This window comes from Rana temporaria, chromosome 2 (genome assembly GCF_905171775.1).
Source record: "Rana temporaria chromosome 2, aRanTem1.1, whole genome shotgun sequence".
Classification (NCBI taxonomy): Eukaryota; Metazoa; Chordata; class Amphibia; order Anura; family Ranidae; genus Rana; species Rana temporaria.
In genome coordinates this window covers 357,437,428-357,455,180 of record NC_053490.1, presented here as the reverse complement: position 1 = coordinate 357,455,180, position 17,753 = coordinate 357,437,428, and the positions used below count along the sequence as shown (strand labels likewise).

At 45.8% G+C, this 17,753-nt stretch overlaps 1 protein-coding gene across 6 annotated transcripts in view; it reads left to right on the top strand.

The window, feature by feature from the left end:
- Positions 1 to 17,753, top strand: part of TBC1D22B (TBC1 domain family member 22B) — a 911,570-nt gene that overhangs the window by 84,433 nt on the left and 809,384 nt on the right. For all 6 annotated transcript variants that reach the window (XM_040337614.1, XM_040337609.1, XM_040337613.1 and 3 more), the window contains one exon: positions 8,373 to 8,552. In XM_040337614.1, the coding sequence (XP_040193548.1) occupies positions 8,373 to 8,552 (180 nt within the window). The remainder of the gene's footprint in view (positions 1 to 8,372; positions 8,553 to 17,753) is intronic.

Here is a 17,753-nt window from a genome sequence, read left to right as displayed (position 1 = left end):
CTTCTATGACCTGCACATAGTTCACCATTTCATCAAATTTATGCTCTAACCTGTCCGTACGTTCCCCAATTTGGGTGATTTCCCCCCCCCCCTCAGTTCTGCAGAAATCTTGCTCGCCTCGACTGCGATGTAGTGGGTGATTTCCTGAAGCAGAATGTGTAGTTTAGCATCCAGCTTGGCATCTAAGATGTCTGGTGTGAGGACAGCTGGTGTGGATGAAGATATGAGGTCCCGCACCTTTATCACACGCGGGGGAGGGTTACCAGCTTCCTCTGTACCCAGTAAGGAATCCATTGTGGCAAATGGATCAGCTGAGGAGGCAGAGGATTGCGGCCTAGTAACGTACTGGTCCATTTTGGATGTCTGGCGTGGCCCAATCAATGGCTCGTAGCAGTGTCGCTGCTGGCTGACCTTTCCCATGAGGTGCCCGAGAGAGAGTGTGTAATCGGGCTTACCCCCAATGCTTCCGTATGCTATTGGTGCTGTGCGGAGGTCTCGGAGAGCGGACGGAGGCCAGAGCTCACTCAGAACACGTCCACTATGATCGAGAGCCACGCATGTGCCCTCCTCACTGATTTTGACTGACAGCAGCAGGAGCCAATTGCTGCTGTCAGAGCTTTTAGTGAGACCAGGAAGAGGCAAGAAGAGCTGTAGCAGACAGGCACAACAACGCTGGATCGTAAATGGACTTGGGTAAGTGTTTAAAGTGGTTGTACCCTGTACAATCACTTTTCCCTACAGGTAAGCCTATAATAAGGCTTACCGTTAGGTACTAGAAATATCCCCTAAACCTCTACGGTTTAGGAGATATTCGCCATAGAAGCCGGTGCCGACATAATCGGCGCATGCGCACTAAAGAGATGGCACGATCTGTGCCGTTTCTATAGTGCCGTGCCGGTCGGCTCCCGCGCGCATGCGACTCCGGCCAGTAGCAGAGCCGTAGTCCATGGCCCGGGAAGGAAGAGGGGTTGAAGATGGACGCAATGAGAGAGAGGGGACATTGCTGACATTGCAGGCTTCTTCTGCAGGTAAGTGGCACATAATGGACTAAGCTCTAACGAGCAGGGCCCTCTGATCCCTCCTGTATTGATTGTATTGTGACTGTACTGTCTTCCCTGATGTAAAGCGCTGCGCAAACTGTTGGCGCTATATAAATCCTGTATAATAATAATAATAATAAATACTATGCCATGCATAGTAGCCCATTAGGCTTTTATTTTGCAGGGAACAAAGAGGAAGTAAAACCCATCAGGGTTTACTTCCTCTTTAAGGGAGGGGGTGTGTGTGTGTGTATTTTTTTTCCCCTAAACCTTCATGCACAAAATGCATTTTGGGTAAAAGAAAAAAAAAAAAAACTTTTGCCCTTTTTTTTTTTAGATCCTCTTTAATTTTATAATTTTTTAATTGCTTTGTTGTCCAGTTAGTTTACACTTTGATAATTTGGTTCTGTGTGAAATTTTAGAAACCACCCTCTTTTTCTGTTTAGTTTGAACTTGTTGGCACGTATGCAAGCCTATCTAATATCCCTCTTAACTATCCCTTTTTCCTGTGCTTTATCTCCTGCAGAATTCCTGTAGTTCAGGGGTTAGCAACCTATAGATCGTGGATCCTACTGTTTTACTTCCCCCAACTTTACGTGTGAACAAGCCCTATGGTGCTGCTGCTGAATGCAACTAAGGTCTCATTCAAGTGCTTCACCTCAGAATAGTGATCAGAGTGTGTTGATAGGTGGTGAGGAGGAGATATTTTGCCTCCTCACCACCTGATTTAAACCCATAATTGCTGTGCAATGCACACGTTTGTGACGCAGCAGTATGGTAATTAGAGGTTTATATCGGGTGTGAGTAGGAGACACTGCCTGGTCATCTTTGACTTCTCCCATGTTGTTCAGGTAGATCTCCACCACTTTGTTTGCCTACCCCTGCTGTAGTTGGTTGATACAGATGCAATTGTAATAAGTGATCGTTTAATTCTTCTGCTAGGTCCTGTTTTTATACTAGGCATACAGCTAAACACGCTAAGTGTGCCTACTAGGCTACCATTGACGTGAGAAAGTGACAACAATACTCTGTGTTGGGCCCCAGTAACCTTATCACACAGATAAAAACTTGGAAAAAAACAGAAAATAGCAAAAAATATATATATGTGAAATGAAAGTCCTCCTGGTTGTGCTCTATTCTAGGGCAACCTCAGTAAATTAAGGTGCACACAAAACAACCTATAATTATGGGGAAGCAATAGCAGCAATGTATGTATATCAATTGAACCACATGTATCATATGTAGCTCATTACTTAAAGCGGTAGTTCACCCTGACCCACATGATGTTACCATCGAGACAGGCATTGTAGCGCGAGCTACAGTATGCCTGTCCCGATTTTTTTAACCCCGTACTCACCTCGTAGTCGTCCATCGTAGATTCCGGCTCCCGCGGGGAATGGGTGTGCCTATGGAGAGGGAGGATGATTGACGGCCGGCCCTGGCACGTCACTCTCCCCGAAGACAGCCGGAGTAGGTCTCGGCTCTTCACGGCGCGTGCGCACAGGCTATGCGCACGCGTCGTGAAGACCAAGCCTATTTCGGCTATTTCCGGAGAAGCGTGACGCGCCAGAGCCGGCCGTCAATCATCCTCCGTCTCCAGAGGCACGCCCATTCCCCGGTATCTTCGATGGACGACTACAAGGTGAGTATGGGGGGAAAAAATTCGGGACAGGCATACTGTAGCTCGCGCTACAGTGCCTGATTTAAAGGTAAAAGAAAAAAATTTTTTTTTTTTCCTGTCGATAGGGTGAACCCCCGCTTTAATTATAAAGTTCATAAAGGCAGCGTTCCCTGTATTGGGCGGCTGATACTGTGGTCCCTCCAAATTTCCAGTAAATCTATGACCATCCCCCGTCCAGTTTGATGCAATATGTGAGGGATGATCCGAATCTTCTTTCCGGTAAGTGACGTCCTCAATTCCCAGCTGGGGACATCAGGAAAATCCGCGCTCCCCCCACCTGGATCCTTACTCACCAGATAGTAGTCCCCACAAGGGGGTGTAGAGCCTTGGGGGATCAGTGGATCGTGTTGGTCGCTTACCAGCTGATGTCTTTCGGGGTCCTCAGCAGGTTACAGCTGTCTCGTGCAGTATTGCAAGCAATGGTCATGAGAGGGAAAAAGAGAAGAGTCCACATAGGGTAGTAATTCCGATACTCTGGGTGTATTTATTATAAAAAAAGTTGATCGTTCCAGCAAAAAAATTAGAATTAAAATAAAAGTAGCTTAACCACTTCCAGACCTTAGGTGTTTTTCAGATTCGGTGTTTGCAAGACTAAAACAGTTTTTTCTGCTAGAAAATTACTTAAAACCCCCAAACATTATATATTTTTGTTTTCTAACACCCTAGAGAATAAAATAGTAGTCATTCCAATACTTTTTGTCACACCGTATTTGCGCAGCGGTCTTACAAGCGCACTTTTTTTGGAAAAAATTCACTTTTTTGAATTAAAAATAAGACAACAATAAATTTGGCCCAATTTTTTAATATATTGTGAAAGATAATGTTACGCCGAGTAAAATGATGCCCAACATGTCACGCTTAAAAATTGCGCCCGCTCGTGGCATGGCGTCAAACTTTTACCCTTAAAAATCTCGATAGGCGATGTTAAAAAACATTCTAGAGATTGCATTTTTTGAGCTACAGAGTAGCTCTAGGGCTATAATTATTGCTCTTGCTCTAACGATCGCGGCGATACCTCACTTGTGTGATTTGAACACCGTTTTCATATGCGGGCGCTACTCGCGTATGCGTTCGCTTCTGCGCGCGAGCTCGTCGGGACGGGACGCTTTAAAAACATTTTTTTTTTTGTTTTCTTATTTATTTTTATTTATTTTATTATTTTTTACACTGAAAAAAAAATAAAAATAATAATTTGATCACTTTTATTCCTATTACAAGGAATGTAAACATCCCTTGTAATAGAAAAAAGCATGACAGGTCCTCTTAAATATGAGATCTGGGGTCAAAAAGACCTCAGATCTCATATTTGGGCTTAAATGCAAAAAAAAAAAAAAAAATTTAATTTTTTCAAATCACCAAAAAAAAAATTTGTCTCTTTAACCACTTAAGCCCCGGACCAATATGCAGCCTAAAGACCCAAGGTGTTTTTACAGTTCGGGACTGCGTCGCTTTAACAGACAATTGCGCGGTCGTGCGACGTGGCTCCCAAACAAAATTGGCGTCCTTTTTTCCCCACAAATAGAGCTTTCTTTTGGTGGTATTTGATCACATCTGCGGTTTTTAGTTTTTGCGCTATAAACAAAAATAGAGCGACAATTTTGAAAAAAAAGCAATATTTTTTACTTTTTGCTGTAATAAATATCCCCCAAAAACATATATAAAAACATTTTTTTTCCTCAGTTTAGGCCGATACGTATTCTTCCACCTATTTTTAGTAAAAAAAAATCGCAATAAGCGTTTATCGATTGGTTTGCGCAAAATTTATAGTGTTTACAAAATAGGGGATAGTTTTATTGCATTTTTATTATTTTTTTTTTTTTTACTACTAATGGCGGCGATCAGCAATTTTTTTTCGTGACTGCGACATTATGGCGGACACTTCGGACAATTTTGACACATTTTTGGGACCATTGTCATTTTCACAGCAAAAAATGCATTTAAATTGCATTCTTTATTGTGAAAATGACAGTTGCAGTTTGGGAGTTAACCACAGGTGGCGCTGTAGGAGTTAGGGTGCACCTAGTATGTGTTTACAACTGTTTGGGGGTGTGGCTGTAGGAATGACGTCATCGATCGTGTCTTCCCTATAAAGGGAATGACGCGATCGATGCGCCGCCATAGTGAAGGACGGGGAAGCCGTGTTTACACACGGCTCTCCCCGTTCTTCAGCTCCGGGGAGCGATCGCGACGGAGCGGCTATAAACAAATAGCCGCGCCGTGGTCCCGGATCGCTCCCCGAGCGGACCTGACCTCCGCATGTAGCGGGGGGGGGTCCCGATCGGACCCCCCACCCGCTAATAGGCGAGGACGTACGTGTACGCCCATGTGCCTGTACGTGCCATATTGTGGACGTATATGTACATGCGGGGGTCGGGAACTGGTTAAGAGGCTGGGCGGGACTGACGTTTTGACGTCACTTCCGCCCAGCCGAGCTATGGGGACGGGCGAAGGAGATTTTTCTTCAGTCTCGTCCCCCGCTCACCAGCCGAACGGTCCCGATCGCCTCCGCCGCTACCGACGGCTCCGGTAAGCGGCGGAGGGCGCGGGAGGGGGGGGCCCTCTCCCACCACCGATAACGGCGATCTCGCGGTGAATCCGCCGCGGAGACCGCCATTATCGGATTCCAGACCGCGCACACTAAAGATTGATACCTCGATTGTGGCAGCAGCTGCTGCCGTTACCGAGATATCAGTCTTTAAAAATAGGACGTACATCGTCGTGCGCAGGTCTGGAAGTGGTTAAAAACAAACTTGCTGGCAAGCAAGTAACGGCCAGAATCCTTGACGATGAAATGTACAGCCAGGCAGGTCCCGGGTAGTGTAGGATTATAGTCCAATATGGAGCGTGCTGTCTGTTTGCGCTTCACCGCTCGGCGTTCCTTACCCGGAAGCTGACTCTAGCGTGGTGCGTGTGACGTAATTGCGGCTTGGTCAACTAACGCGTTTTGTCGAATGGACGTTTTCAAAGGTTTCTCCCCCGAGACACATCAGCTGGTAAGCGACCAACACGATCCACTGATCCCTAAGGCTCTACACCCCATTGTGGGGACTACTATCTGGTGAGTAGGGATCCAGGTGGGGGGAACGCGGATTTTCCTGATGTCCCCAGCTGGGAATTGAGGACGTCACTTACTGGAAATAAGATTCTGATCATCCCTCACATATTGCATTAAGTCACTGTTAATATATTGGACGGGGGACTGTCATAGATTTACTGGAAATTTGGAGGGACCACAGTATCAGCTGCCCAATACAGGGAACGCTGCCTTTATGAACTTTATAATTAAGTAATGAGCTACATATGATACATGTGGTTCAATTGATATACATACATTGCTGCTATTGCTTCCCCATAATTATAGGTTGTTTTGTGTGCACCTTAATTTACTGAGGTTGCCCTAGAATAGAGCACAACCAGGAGGACTTTCATTTCACATATATATATATTTTTTTCTATTTTTTTGTTTTTTTTTCAAGGTTTTATCTGTGTGATATGGTTACTGGGGCCCAACACAAAGTATTGTTGTCACTTTCTCACATCAATGGTAGCCTAGTAGGCACACTTAGAGGGCTGACTCGCCCTATATTCACACCTTCTTAGTATATTGTTGTTTTTCACATATAAGTCCACTGGAGGGCGGATTTTACCTTTTTTTTTTTTTTGCGTATCATCAATTACCGTATTTATCGGCGTATAACGCGCACCCCAATTTTAGGAGGGAATTTTCTGGAAAAAACTATTTATAGACTTAATAGCATATTTCAGGGTTAGACAAATTTGCTTGAAATCTAGGAGCCAGCTAAAAAAGTTAGGAGCCAGAAAACGCACCCCGTATCGACGAGAGCAATAATTCTAGCCCTAGACCTCCTCTGTAACCCAACATGCAACCTGTAGATTTTTTTTAAACGTCGCCTATGAAGATTTTAAAGGGTAAAAGTTTGTCGGCATTCCACAAGCGGACGCAATTTTGAAGTGTGACATGTTGGGTATGAAGTTACTCGGCGTAACATTATCTTTCATAATATTAAAAAAAAATGGGGATAACTTTACTGTTGTCTTATTTTTTGATTAAAAAAAGTGCGCTTGTAAGACCGCTGCGCAAATACGGCGTGACAAAGTATTGTAACGATCGCCATTTTATTCTCTAGGGTGTTGGGATAAAAAATATATATAATGTTTGGGGGTTCTAATTAGAGGGAAGAAGATGGCAGTGAAAATAGTGAAAAATTACATTAGAATTGCTGTATAACTTGTAATGCTTAACTTGTAATACCAACGGCCACCACCAGATGGCGCCAGCTCACACAAGGGGGACTTCACAAAAAAAAAATCCAAGCCAAGGCGCCAGGATGCTATTTCTAGTCGCCATGGCGACCTGGATTTGTCGAGCCCTGGCATATTTTACCTTTTTTGTACTTCCTATTTAATGAAACAAATCATTAAATATACCAGTTTTCATAAAAAGCATTTTCTTTGTTTTTAGTGCAATTGTTTAAGTTTTTGTTTTTATGTATATTAAAATAACCTTAACAGTTTAAATGGCAGTATATTGCAGTATTCTAAATTATCTGGTGTATATTTAAATGAATTGGCCTCTGCTAACTTGACATTCTAGCGGCTTCAAATTTACAGAGTACAGATGCAAGCAGCATTTATAGGACAATAAAGCAAGAAATATCTTGTCAGGGACAATACATCCTGAGATCTGGGAGGTTTTTACCTCTGAAAGTGATCTGACAGTTTGATGGAGACCTCACATACCTCAGATGGGGATGAGCGCCCGCCGGAAAAATCACCGAACCGTCATCTCCTCTCACTCGGCTGTCACGTCACACATGCACAGTCCCGCCTCCGCCATCGGCATTGGACCATCTCCTATGACAGACAGAACACTGGTCTAATGCTGGTGGCGGAGGCGGGACTGTGCGCGTGTGATGTCACAGCCAAGTGAGAGCCGAGAGGAGATGACGGCTCGGTGATTTCCGGCGGGCGCTCGTTTCCCTCCGAGGTATGCTATCGGCGTATATCGCGCACCCATGATTTTCTCCTGATTTTATGGGGGAAAAAAGTGCGTGGTATACGCTGATAAATACGGTATTCATTATAAAGGGGACCTATCACTATTGGAGGCTTCTCACATGAGCCTACCGTACACAGTTGCCCGACACTTTATTATACATTTATCACCATAAGGGTTGGATTGAATATAAGGATATATCAATACCACATTCAAGCAGCGCCATTACCCTGCACATTTACTTTACCTCATCTCATCAGTAACTGGTTCCTCCTTGAGAAGACCACACAGGGGGGCAGCAGCTCATCTACCCAGTCCTAGCACGGAAGTTTTACCCCTCTTATACAGCTAAACACGGCTGAATACATATTGCACGTGGTACACAGAACTGTTTTTTTTACCTAAAGATTTGCAATTCTGTAATTTTTAAGATGAAATCAAAATGTTATGAACTATTTATATAGACATGTTGCTATGATGTGGTGATTTATGCTGGTAAATGTTTTTTGGAAATGATTAATATTTTTTGCAACTAAGGTAACACATGTAAAATGTAAAAGGTGAACAGTTCTAACTAGATGTTGCATCATGGTTGATCTGAAATGTTTTATGTAACTTTTTTATTGTCCTGTAGATGTCACTTTAATGAGAAAGCCACTGAAAAAACTGCAGCCACATCCTTTCCGGCCTATTATTCCACTTGTTGCTAGAATTTCTGACCAGAATGCTTCCGGAGCACCTTCTATGACATTGAGGGAAAAGACACGTCTTGAAAAATTCAGACAACTGCTTTCGATTTTGAACACTGACCTTGGTAAGACCTATATTATACTAACAATCTAGAAGGCATTTTCTGTAAGTTAAAATTTAGCTTAAATAGATCACTGTACAGGATTACATTATTCAAATAGGTCATATGTGGTCTGTACTTATTGTCATCTGTTGTCTACTGAACCCAATAGATAAAATGTTCAGTCAGGCAGTGGTACTCTAACGTAAAGTGATTGTTTATAATAATTAGTGTGCCCATTTCAGAACAGACAAGATTGAGAAGAGAGGCAGGTGCAGGGAGATTGTTGTATTGGCAGGCATGGTTAGTGGGATGGAGATTATGTACAGCAATGAGGTGGAGGAGGGCACAGGGTTTCTGGCAAAGTGATGAGAGCTGGCATTGTGGGGGGTTTGGTTGTTCCTTTGCGATGAACTGTGGACACGCACAGTTCAAAAGTGTGGGGGTAGTGAGAACTAGTATCATGCTGTTGGTGTGGCATAGTGCTGGCTGCAAGGACAGTATGGTACTGACCTAGTTCTGAGTACAGGGGGTGGGGTCCAGATACTCTTCCTACCCTGACAGAGAATACACAGTGTTGAGAGTCAAAGGAAGACTGAGTGCTACAAGTATGTTCAAAGAGCACATTCCAAACTCCTATTCTGCTCCAAACTCTCTGGACAGCAGTACAGAACAGAGGGTTATGCTGCCACCTTCAGACTGGACACTGGAAAAACTATTGGGTCATCACTGTATACTCCCTCCCACTCCCAAGCATGCCTTCAGTTTTTTCCCCACAATGTTTCTAGTAGATGGACATCTTCTCTCTCTTCGGAGAGAAGCAAAACCTTTTTTCTCTTATCGTTCATGGACGGACACCTCTCCTTAAATCTTGAAAAGTGGGTTAGGTTCCCTGTTTACAGGAGAGGACTAGGCAGAAACATGTTACATAATTAAATACATGTTACATTAACAGAGTTGAGCAGCCCTGCCCAGAGGGCGGTCCCTCCAGACATATCCCTCCTCCCTGCATTATACAGCCTCAGTTTCGTTCTGCCTAGCAAGGAGAAGGACGTATGGTTTCATTGGGGCCCAGCACCCTGAGGAGAAATTTTATTTATTTTATTTTACTTTTTCTTGAAGAATCTTCTTTCAACTGTTGGCTGAGAGACAGGCTGAATAATATAGATCCTTGTAGTGTACTCAGTCCGACCAGCAAGCGTGGGCACACCTTTGCACAGGGTTTGACAAATTTGCTTGGAATCTAGGAGCCAGCTAAAAAAGTTAGGAGCCAGAAAACGCACCCCGTCCCGACGAGCTTGCGCGCAGAAGCGAACACATACGTGAGCAGCACCCGCATATGTAAACTGTGTTCAAACCACACATGTGAGGTATCGCCGCGATTGGTAGAGCGAGAGTTATAATTCTAGCCCAAGACCTCCTCTGTAACTCAAAACATGCAACCTGTAGATTTTTTTAAACGTCGCCTATGAAGATTTTAAAGGGTAAAAGTTTGTCGGCATTCCATGAGCGGACGCAATTTTGAAGCGTGACATGTTGGGTATGAATTTACTCGGCGTAACATTATCTTTCATAATATAAAAAAAAAATGGGGATAACTTTACTGTTGTCTTATTTTTTGATTAAAAAAAGTGTAATTTTTTCCCCAAAAAAGTGTGCTTGTAAGACCGCTGCGCAAATACGTTGTGACAAAGTATTGCAACGATTGCCTTTTTATTCTCTAGGGTGTTAGGATAAAAAATATATATAATGTTTGGGGGTTCTAATTAGAGGGAAGAAGATGGCAGTGAAAATAGTGAAAAATTACATTAGAATTGCTGTTTAACTTGTAATGCTTAGTTTGTAATACCAACGGCCACCACCAGATGGCGCCAGCTCACACAAGGAAGAGCTGGGGACTTCTTTCGGCCGCTAGGTTTTGCAGGCGGCTGTTTAAAGTTGCACCTCCTCCGTTAAAGGAGCTCTGCTTGTTTTGGGGTGAAGTTACAATTGGTTTTACTGATGCTGTTCCCACCCCTCGTTTGTTGACACTGCTTGGGGACGTCCCACTTGTCAAGATTTAGGGAGCTGTGTCCATGGACGCTAAAAGAAAATAGACTTTTTTTTTTGTACTCACCGTAAAATCCTTTTCTCTGAGTCCATGGACGGACACAGCACCCACCATTCCTTTTTAGGTTTGTACTGCTTGTTACGAACTGAGGCTGCATACTGCAGGGAGGAGGGCTATGTCTGGAGGTACTGCCCCCTGGGCGGGGCTGTTCAACTCTGTTAATGTAACATGTATTTAATTATCGAACAACATGTTTGTCTAGTCCTCTTCTGTAAACAGGGAACATAACCCACTTGTCAAGATTTAAGGAGCTGTGTCTGTCCATGGACTCATAGAAAAGGATTTTATGGTGAGTACAAAAAATCCTATTATTTTTACCTTCTATTAAGATTGTTTCTTCTAGCAAGGTTTTTTTTGTGTTGAGACCCATGGATTGTATTGCAGCTTTCTGGATCAGCTTATCGAAATCCCCTCTGGGGCTGTACTGGTGAAGAAGTGGGACCTGCACTGTATGTTCCTTAGTGGATTGGACACGGAATTAGACGACCACCCCTTGATGGCATTGGTGCGAACAGGTCCGGGGCTGTCATTCACACTTCAGTGGTTTTCTGTCTCTGTGAGAATTGCCTTCAGGGGATTAGGGGGTGTGGCTTGCTACCCCTCATAGGGGTTTTTACAGCTTGCTGGCTTTGAATGTTGAACCGCAGCTATGCAGTGGGGCGAACACAGTGGCATTTTTGACTTTGGCACCTTTTTGCCTACTCCTGGGCCATTTGCCCCGTGGAGTTTGCACAGCCTTGTTCTGGGACTCTGCGCATGCTTGGACAATTTTCCAAGGTGTGTGCACTGGCTCTATGCCTCACAATTGTCATATAGAGAGATGACCAATAATACATTTCTTTCTCGTACACCATGGGACACAGAGCCATTCATTACATAATGGGTTAAGGGTCACCAGCGGTGATTGGACACTGGCACAACCAATTGAAGACAGTTCCCCTCCATATAACCCCTCCCATCAGGGAAGTACCTCAGTTTCTCTTCCGTTCATGGACGGACACAGCGGCATCTTGACATATGGGTATTATCCTCCTGTTAGGAGATTGACTAGGCAGAAAAAACAGCATGTAAAGTGTTAAAACACATCACACAGTACAGTACCGCCCTGGGGGCGGTCCCCCTGGGTACACCCCCTCTTCCTGCATCTTGCAGCTCAGTTTTTTCTGCCTAGCATAGAATGACATGGCTCCCTGTGGGCCCATGTGGCCTGGGTTTTTTTTTGTTGCACTTTTTGATCCTGAGATCTACTATCAACTGCCGACTGGTTGACAGGCTGGATCCTTGTAGGCCCCCCCCCCCCCCTGTTCAGCCATCGAGCGTGTGCTAGCCTTTTTAGCTACGCGACATGCCCCGTTGCTTCAGGGGTGGCTGTGAGCTATATGCTCCAGGGCACACATATGACCGAGCTCTATGTCCATGTCAGTGTGCTGGGCCGACAGCCATGTCGTAACCGCGCAGATGTCGGTTCTGTCTGGGTTGCCTTCAGTTGGTCATCGAAGGACGGGTAAGTAGCAGTCCCCCTTCTCCGGCAGGGGGGTACAACTAAGTAATTCCTGGGGAGGTCGATAGAGAGTCTGTCCTGCTTTTCCTCTCCCTTCCTCCCCAGGCTCTGGGTAGCTAGGATGGCTGCGATTCGGGGGTCCACCTGGGGGGGCTCCATCCTAGGGCTGGGTGCTGCACGGCGAGTCTGCTCTCCGCGGGGTGCTATCGGATTGCCATGGGGGGGAGACCGCCTTAGGGGGTCCCAGGTATTTGCTGCCATATGTGCTGTTTTTTTTGTTTCACTCGCGGCCGCCATTTTGGCGGCACCCAGCACTGTTTACATGTGTCAGCGACCATTTTCTTGTAGCCTCGCATGCTCTGCTTACAGAGTGGTGGGTCGGTGGCCATTTTGGGTGGTTTCTTTTGCCTCTAGTGGTCAGCATATCGGCGTGAAAGGCTTCAGCACCCTTTCTGAGGGACGGCACGGGGAGAGCACCAGGCGGACTGCAGCTGTACGGTACCTGGTCGGGGTGGTGAGTCCTCTGGGGGGTCACTTGTCTCTCTGCGGCAGCTAGGAGGGTGGGTGGTCCATGTATCTTGCCTTATGTCCCTAGGGGTGTCCAGGTGGGTGGGTCAGCATGGCGTCAGAACGGACGCCTCTTCCCCAGACATACCTGAATTGGCAGCTAGTGCCTTTGCTGTTTCTGTGGACACTATGGCAGCGGTCCTGGAGGCCTTTGTTGTCAGGGTGGAAGCGGCGCGTGGACAAAAAGGGGGTAAAAAGCGTCTCCTTCCTCTGCCATCTTCCAGGGATGCCTCTGACGCGGAATCAGGCCCAGCTACTGCTCCCGGCCCTGGTTCCAATGTGTCAGAGGATGCAGGACTCGACAGCACGGGCAATGAGGAAGACTCTGCATCAGGGTCGGCGCATGATAGGGCGCTTGTAGGAGCACTTATCACAGCGGTGCGGGATACTCTGAAAATGAAGGATACGGCGGAGACATCAGATGTCGGTCCCTTTTGGATTCCGTAAGCCGACCCGCACTGCTAAGGTGTTTCCTTGTGTTCCTTATCTGGAAAAGCTGTACAAGGAAAGGGATCGGCCGCAAAAGTTTTTTTCTGCCCCGAAATGTCTAGCTGTCTGGTATCCTTTTTTGAGGAGAAATTCCTGAAAAAATGGACTTCTCCCCTGTCGGTGGACCCCCCTGTGTCCAGACTAAACAAGGTGACCATGTTACCTGTGGAAGGGGTTCCTGCTTTCAAGGACCCTGCAGACAGGGGGGCTGAGGCAGTGGCCCGCTCCATGTTCACGGTGGCAGGGTCAGCGGTGCGACCGGTCGTGGTCGGGACTCTAGTGTCTCAGACACTTACTGAATGGGCAAAAATGTTGCTTCAGAGGTTGGAGCATTAGGCTTCTCCGGACTGTGTGGCGTTGGCCAACCAGTTGGTGCAGGGCCTTAAATTTGTTTGTGAGTCAGCCCTGGATACGCTTCCCTTGCTTTCCAGAGCCTCGGTCTATGCGGTGGTGTTGCGCCGCCTGGTCTGGCTGAAGTGTTGTTCCGCGGACCAGTCTTCTAAGAAGGCCTTGGTGGACTTGCCCTTTTAAGGGTGAAAGGCTTTTTGGGGCCTATCTGGATGACATTATTAAAGATGCCATGGGAGGTAACAGCACTCTGCTCCCACAATCCAGTAAGGGTAAGGAGCCTCGTCGTAGACAGGGGCCCTCATTTACAGCCCACAAGCGTTTTTTTTTTTTTTGTCCGCCCCGATTCTGCAGGTAAGCGCTCCCAAGTCGCTAAGGCACTCAGGTGGGGGGCTGTGTTTGCGAATTCGCAGCTCGGACGTCTCATCTTTCCGACCTGTGGGTTTGTGAGGTAGTTTCCCTGGGGTACAAGATAGTTTCTCTTGCCCACCAAACAGATTTTTTTAACTCCAACTTCTGGGTCGTCGGGAGGCCCTGTTTGGGACAGTTCAGGATCTGCTGGTGAGGGGGGTGATCGTGCCTGTCCCATTACAGGAACGGTTTCAGGGGTTTTACTCCAATCTGTTTGTGGTCCCCAAGAAGGAAGGGGTCCGTCCAATCCTGGATCTCAAGGCCCTCAATTGCTTTGTGTGAGTGCAAAGGTTCAGGATGGAGTCGGTTCCCTCTGTTGTCACGGCTCTCAATACGGGGGATTTTCTGGCATCCTTGCATATCAAGGACGCATACTTGCATATCCCCATATGCTCCAGGCATCAGAGATTTGTGTGCTTTGCGATTTGGGGAAGACCACTTTCAATTCGTGGCCCTCCCCTTCGGCCTGGCTTTGGCATTGAGGGTTTTCACCAAGGTGCTCGCCCAGATTCTGGCCCTTCTGAGGCAGCGTGGAATCGCTATTGTGGGCGACTTTTTTCTGAGAGCCTCTTCAAGCTCAAAATTAGAGGAAGATGTGTCTATCACCTGCCAGACCCTCCGGGAATTCGGTTGGGTGCTAAATGTTCAGAAGTCTGTGTTCTGTCTCAGAATCGGTTGTACATGTGACAAGTTTCTTGTAGACCCAGTCTGTAAGGATGTATGCAGGAGGTTGAATGATGACTTTAACAGATAGTTTACTCAATGAATAAAGACTCCAGAGGTGTTTTCCAATGCTTCTTTATGCTTCAAGGTAACAAGGATATCAACATAGAGGCTTTTTCATTGGTAAATTTCCAATGAAGTTACACCGCTCCCACACTCTGTAGTCTCTTCAAAACAACTGAGCAAAATGGAGTTAGAGCAGGAAATGGAGGGTGGGAACAACCAAACTAGCCAGAACAGCAGGGGGTAAGGATCATAAAAAATAATATAGTAACATAACATGTAATAACAACTGCTAGACAGTAAATCTGCGTGGCAGCACACTCCCTGCCTGGTATCGTGAGATACCACTATACACTACTGTAACGGTCAGGGGTTAACACCGTTCACGATCTCCCATTCCATCAACCCAAGACAGCTTCCGACACTCCAACCATCCAGCAGACCCGATCCATTCCCTAAGAATTCCCCCAGAATTACGAGACGAACGCTCTGTGTTCTGAGTCAAATGTATGAATACTTTTAATGGTTAGCTCTCAGGTTTATATACAGTTACAAGACAATGTTTCAGTAATCGCAGGACCAATCAAACTCTCCACCCCCAACATAACTCACTGGGGCTTCAATCACATTCTTTTAGATAATTACATAGAGGAGTTAATTATCCCCCAGACGTTACTTCTCCGACAATAAGTGATTCACCTGTATAATACACATTTCTATGTCAGACGTTTTGGCACTGATCTGACATAATTACTACAGTTGACAGTACATTCCACACATAAAACAGTATTGGCATACATAATGAGAGATCTAGGGGCCAGGCTGTCTACCAAGCTCAAATCCACCTCACCCCAGTACAGACTCAATTAGCATATCAACAGCCTATGTTACACAGAGGAATGAGTCACTATTGACCGGTAAGCCAACAACTTGTAATTAGTTCTTTGCAGACATTAAAGAATATATTGTGGATTACTGTCCATGCTAAAACAATCCAACATATGTCTCTTATTTCCTGGCTCAATCTGTGCCCAAAAGTGACTCCTGTTACAACTACAGTGCCTTGCGAAAGTATTCGGCCCCCTTGAACTTTGCAACCTTTTGCCACATTTCAGGCTTCAAACATAGAGATATAAAACTGTAATTTTTTTTGAAGAATCAACAAGTGGAACGAAATTTATTGGATATTTCAAACTTTTTTAACAAATAAACTGAAAGATTGGGCGTGCAAAATGATTCAGCCCCTTTACTTTTAGTGCAGCAAACTCTCTCCAGAAGTTCAGTGAGGATCTCTGAATGATCCAATGTTGACCTAAATGACTAATAATGATGAATAGAATCCACCTGTGTGTAATCAAGTCTCCGTATAAATGCACCTGCACTGTGATAGTCTCAGAGGTCCGTTTAAAGCGCAGAGAGCATCATGAAGAACAAGGATCACACCAGGCAGGTCCGAGATACTGTTGTGGAGAAGTTTAAAGCCGGATTTGGATACAAAAAGATTTCCCAAGCTTTAAACATCCCAAGGAGCACTGTGTAAGCGATTTAATATTGAAATGGAAGGAGTTTCAGACCACTGCAAATCTACGAAGACCTGGCCGTCCCTCTAAACTTTCAACTCATACAAGGAGAAGACTGATCAGAGATGCAGCCAAGAGGCCCATGATCACTCTGGATGAACTGCAGAGATCTACAGCTGAGGTGGGAGACTCTGTCCATAGGACAACAATCAGTCATATACTGCACAAATCTGGCCTTTATGGAAGAGTAGCAAGAAGAAAGCCATTTCTTAAAGCTATCCTTAAAAAGTGTTGTTTAAAGTTTGCCACAAGCCACCTGGGAGACACACCAACAATGTGGAAGAAGGTGCTCTGGTCAGATGAAACCAAAATCAAACTTTTTGGCAACATTGCAAAACGTTATGTTTGGCGTAAAAGCAACACAGCTCATCACCCTGAACACACCATCCCCACTGTCAAACATGGTGGTGGCAGCATCATTGTTTGGGCCTGCTTTTCTTCAGCAGGGACAGGGAAGATGGTTAAAATTGATGGGAAGATGGATGGAGCCAAATACAGGACCATTCTGGAAGAAAACCTGATGGAGTCTGCAAAAGACCTGAGACTGGGACGGAGATTTGTCTTCCAACAAGACAATGATCCAAAACATAAAGCAAAATCTGCAATGGAATGGTTCACAAATAAAAATATCCAGGTGTTAGAATGGCCAAGTCAAAGTCCAGACCTGAATCCAATCGAGAATCTGTGGAAAGAACTGAAAACTGCTGTTCACAAACGCTCTCCATCCAACCTTACTGAGCTCGAGCTGTTTTGCAAGGAGGAATGGGCAACAATTTTAGTCTCTCGATGTGCAAAACTGATAGAGACATACCCCAAGCGACTTACAGCTGTAATCGCAGCAAAAGGTGGTGCTACAAAGTATTAACTTAAGGGGGCTGAATAATTTTGCACGCCCAATTTTTCATTTTTTTTTAGGGTTGTCCCGATACTAGTATCGGTATCGGGACCGATTCCGAGTATTTGCGGGAGTACTCGTACTCCCGCAAATACCCCCGATACCAAAATAGAATACTCCCTAACCCCCCCCCGGCCGCCAAACGAATCCCGCTGCTACGCCGCATCCCCCGCTTGGTTAGTACGGGCGGGGAACATTACAGCATTCATTTGAATAGCTGTAGTCTTTCCCGCCGCGCCGCGTATAGACACTCAACCTTGCTCGGGTGAACTGTCCAATCCCGAGCAAGGGGGAGTGTCTATACGCAGCGCGGCGCGAGAGACTACAGCTATTCAAAGCTGTAATGTTCCCCGCGCGTATTAACCAAGCGGGGGATGCGGCAGCATGTACGGTAAGGGGGACATGGCTGCATATGGGGGGACATGGCTGCATATGGGGGGACATGGCTGCATATATGGGGGGGGAAATTGCTGCATATATGGGGGGCACGTGGCTGCATATATGGGGGGGGGGGACATGGCTGCATATATGGGGGGGGACATGGCTGCATATATGGGGGGGGGGAATTGCTGCATATATGGGGGGACATGGCTGCATA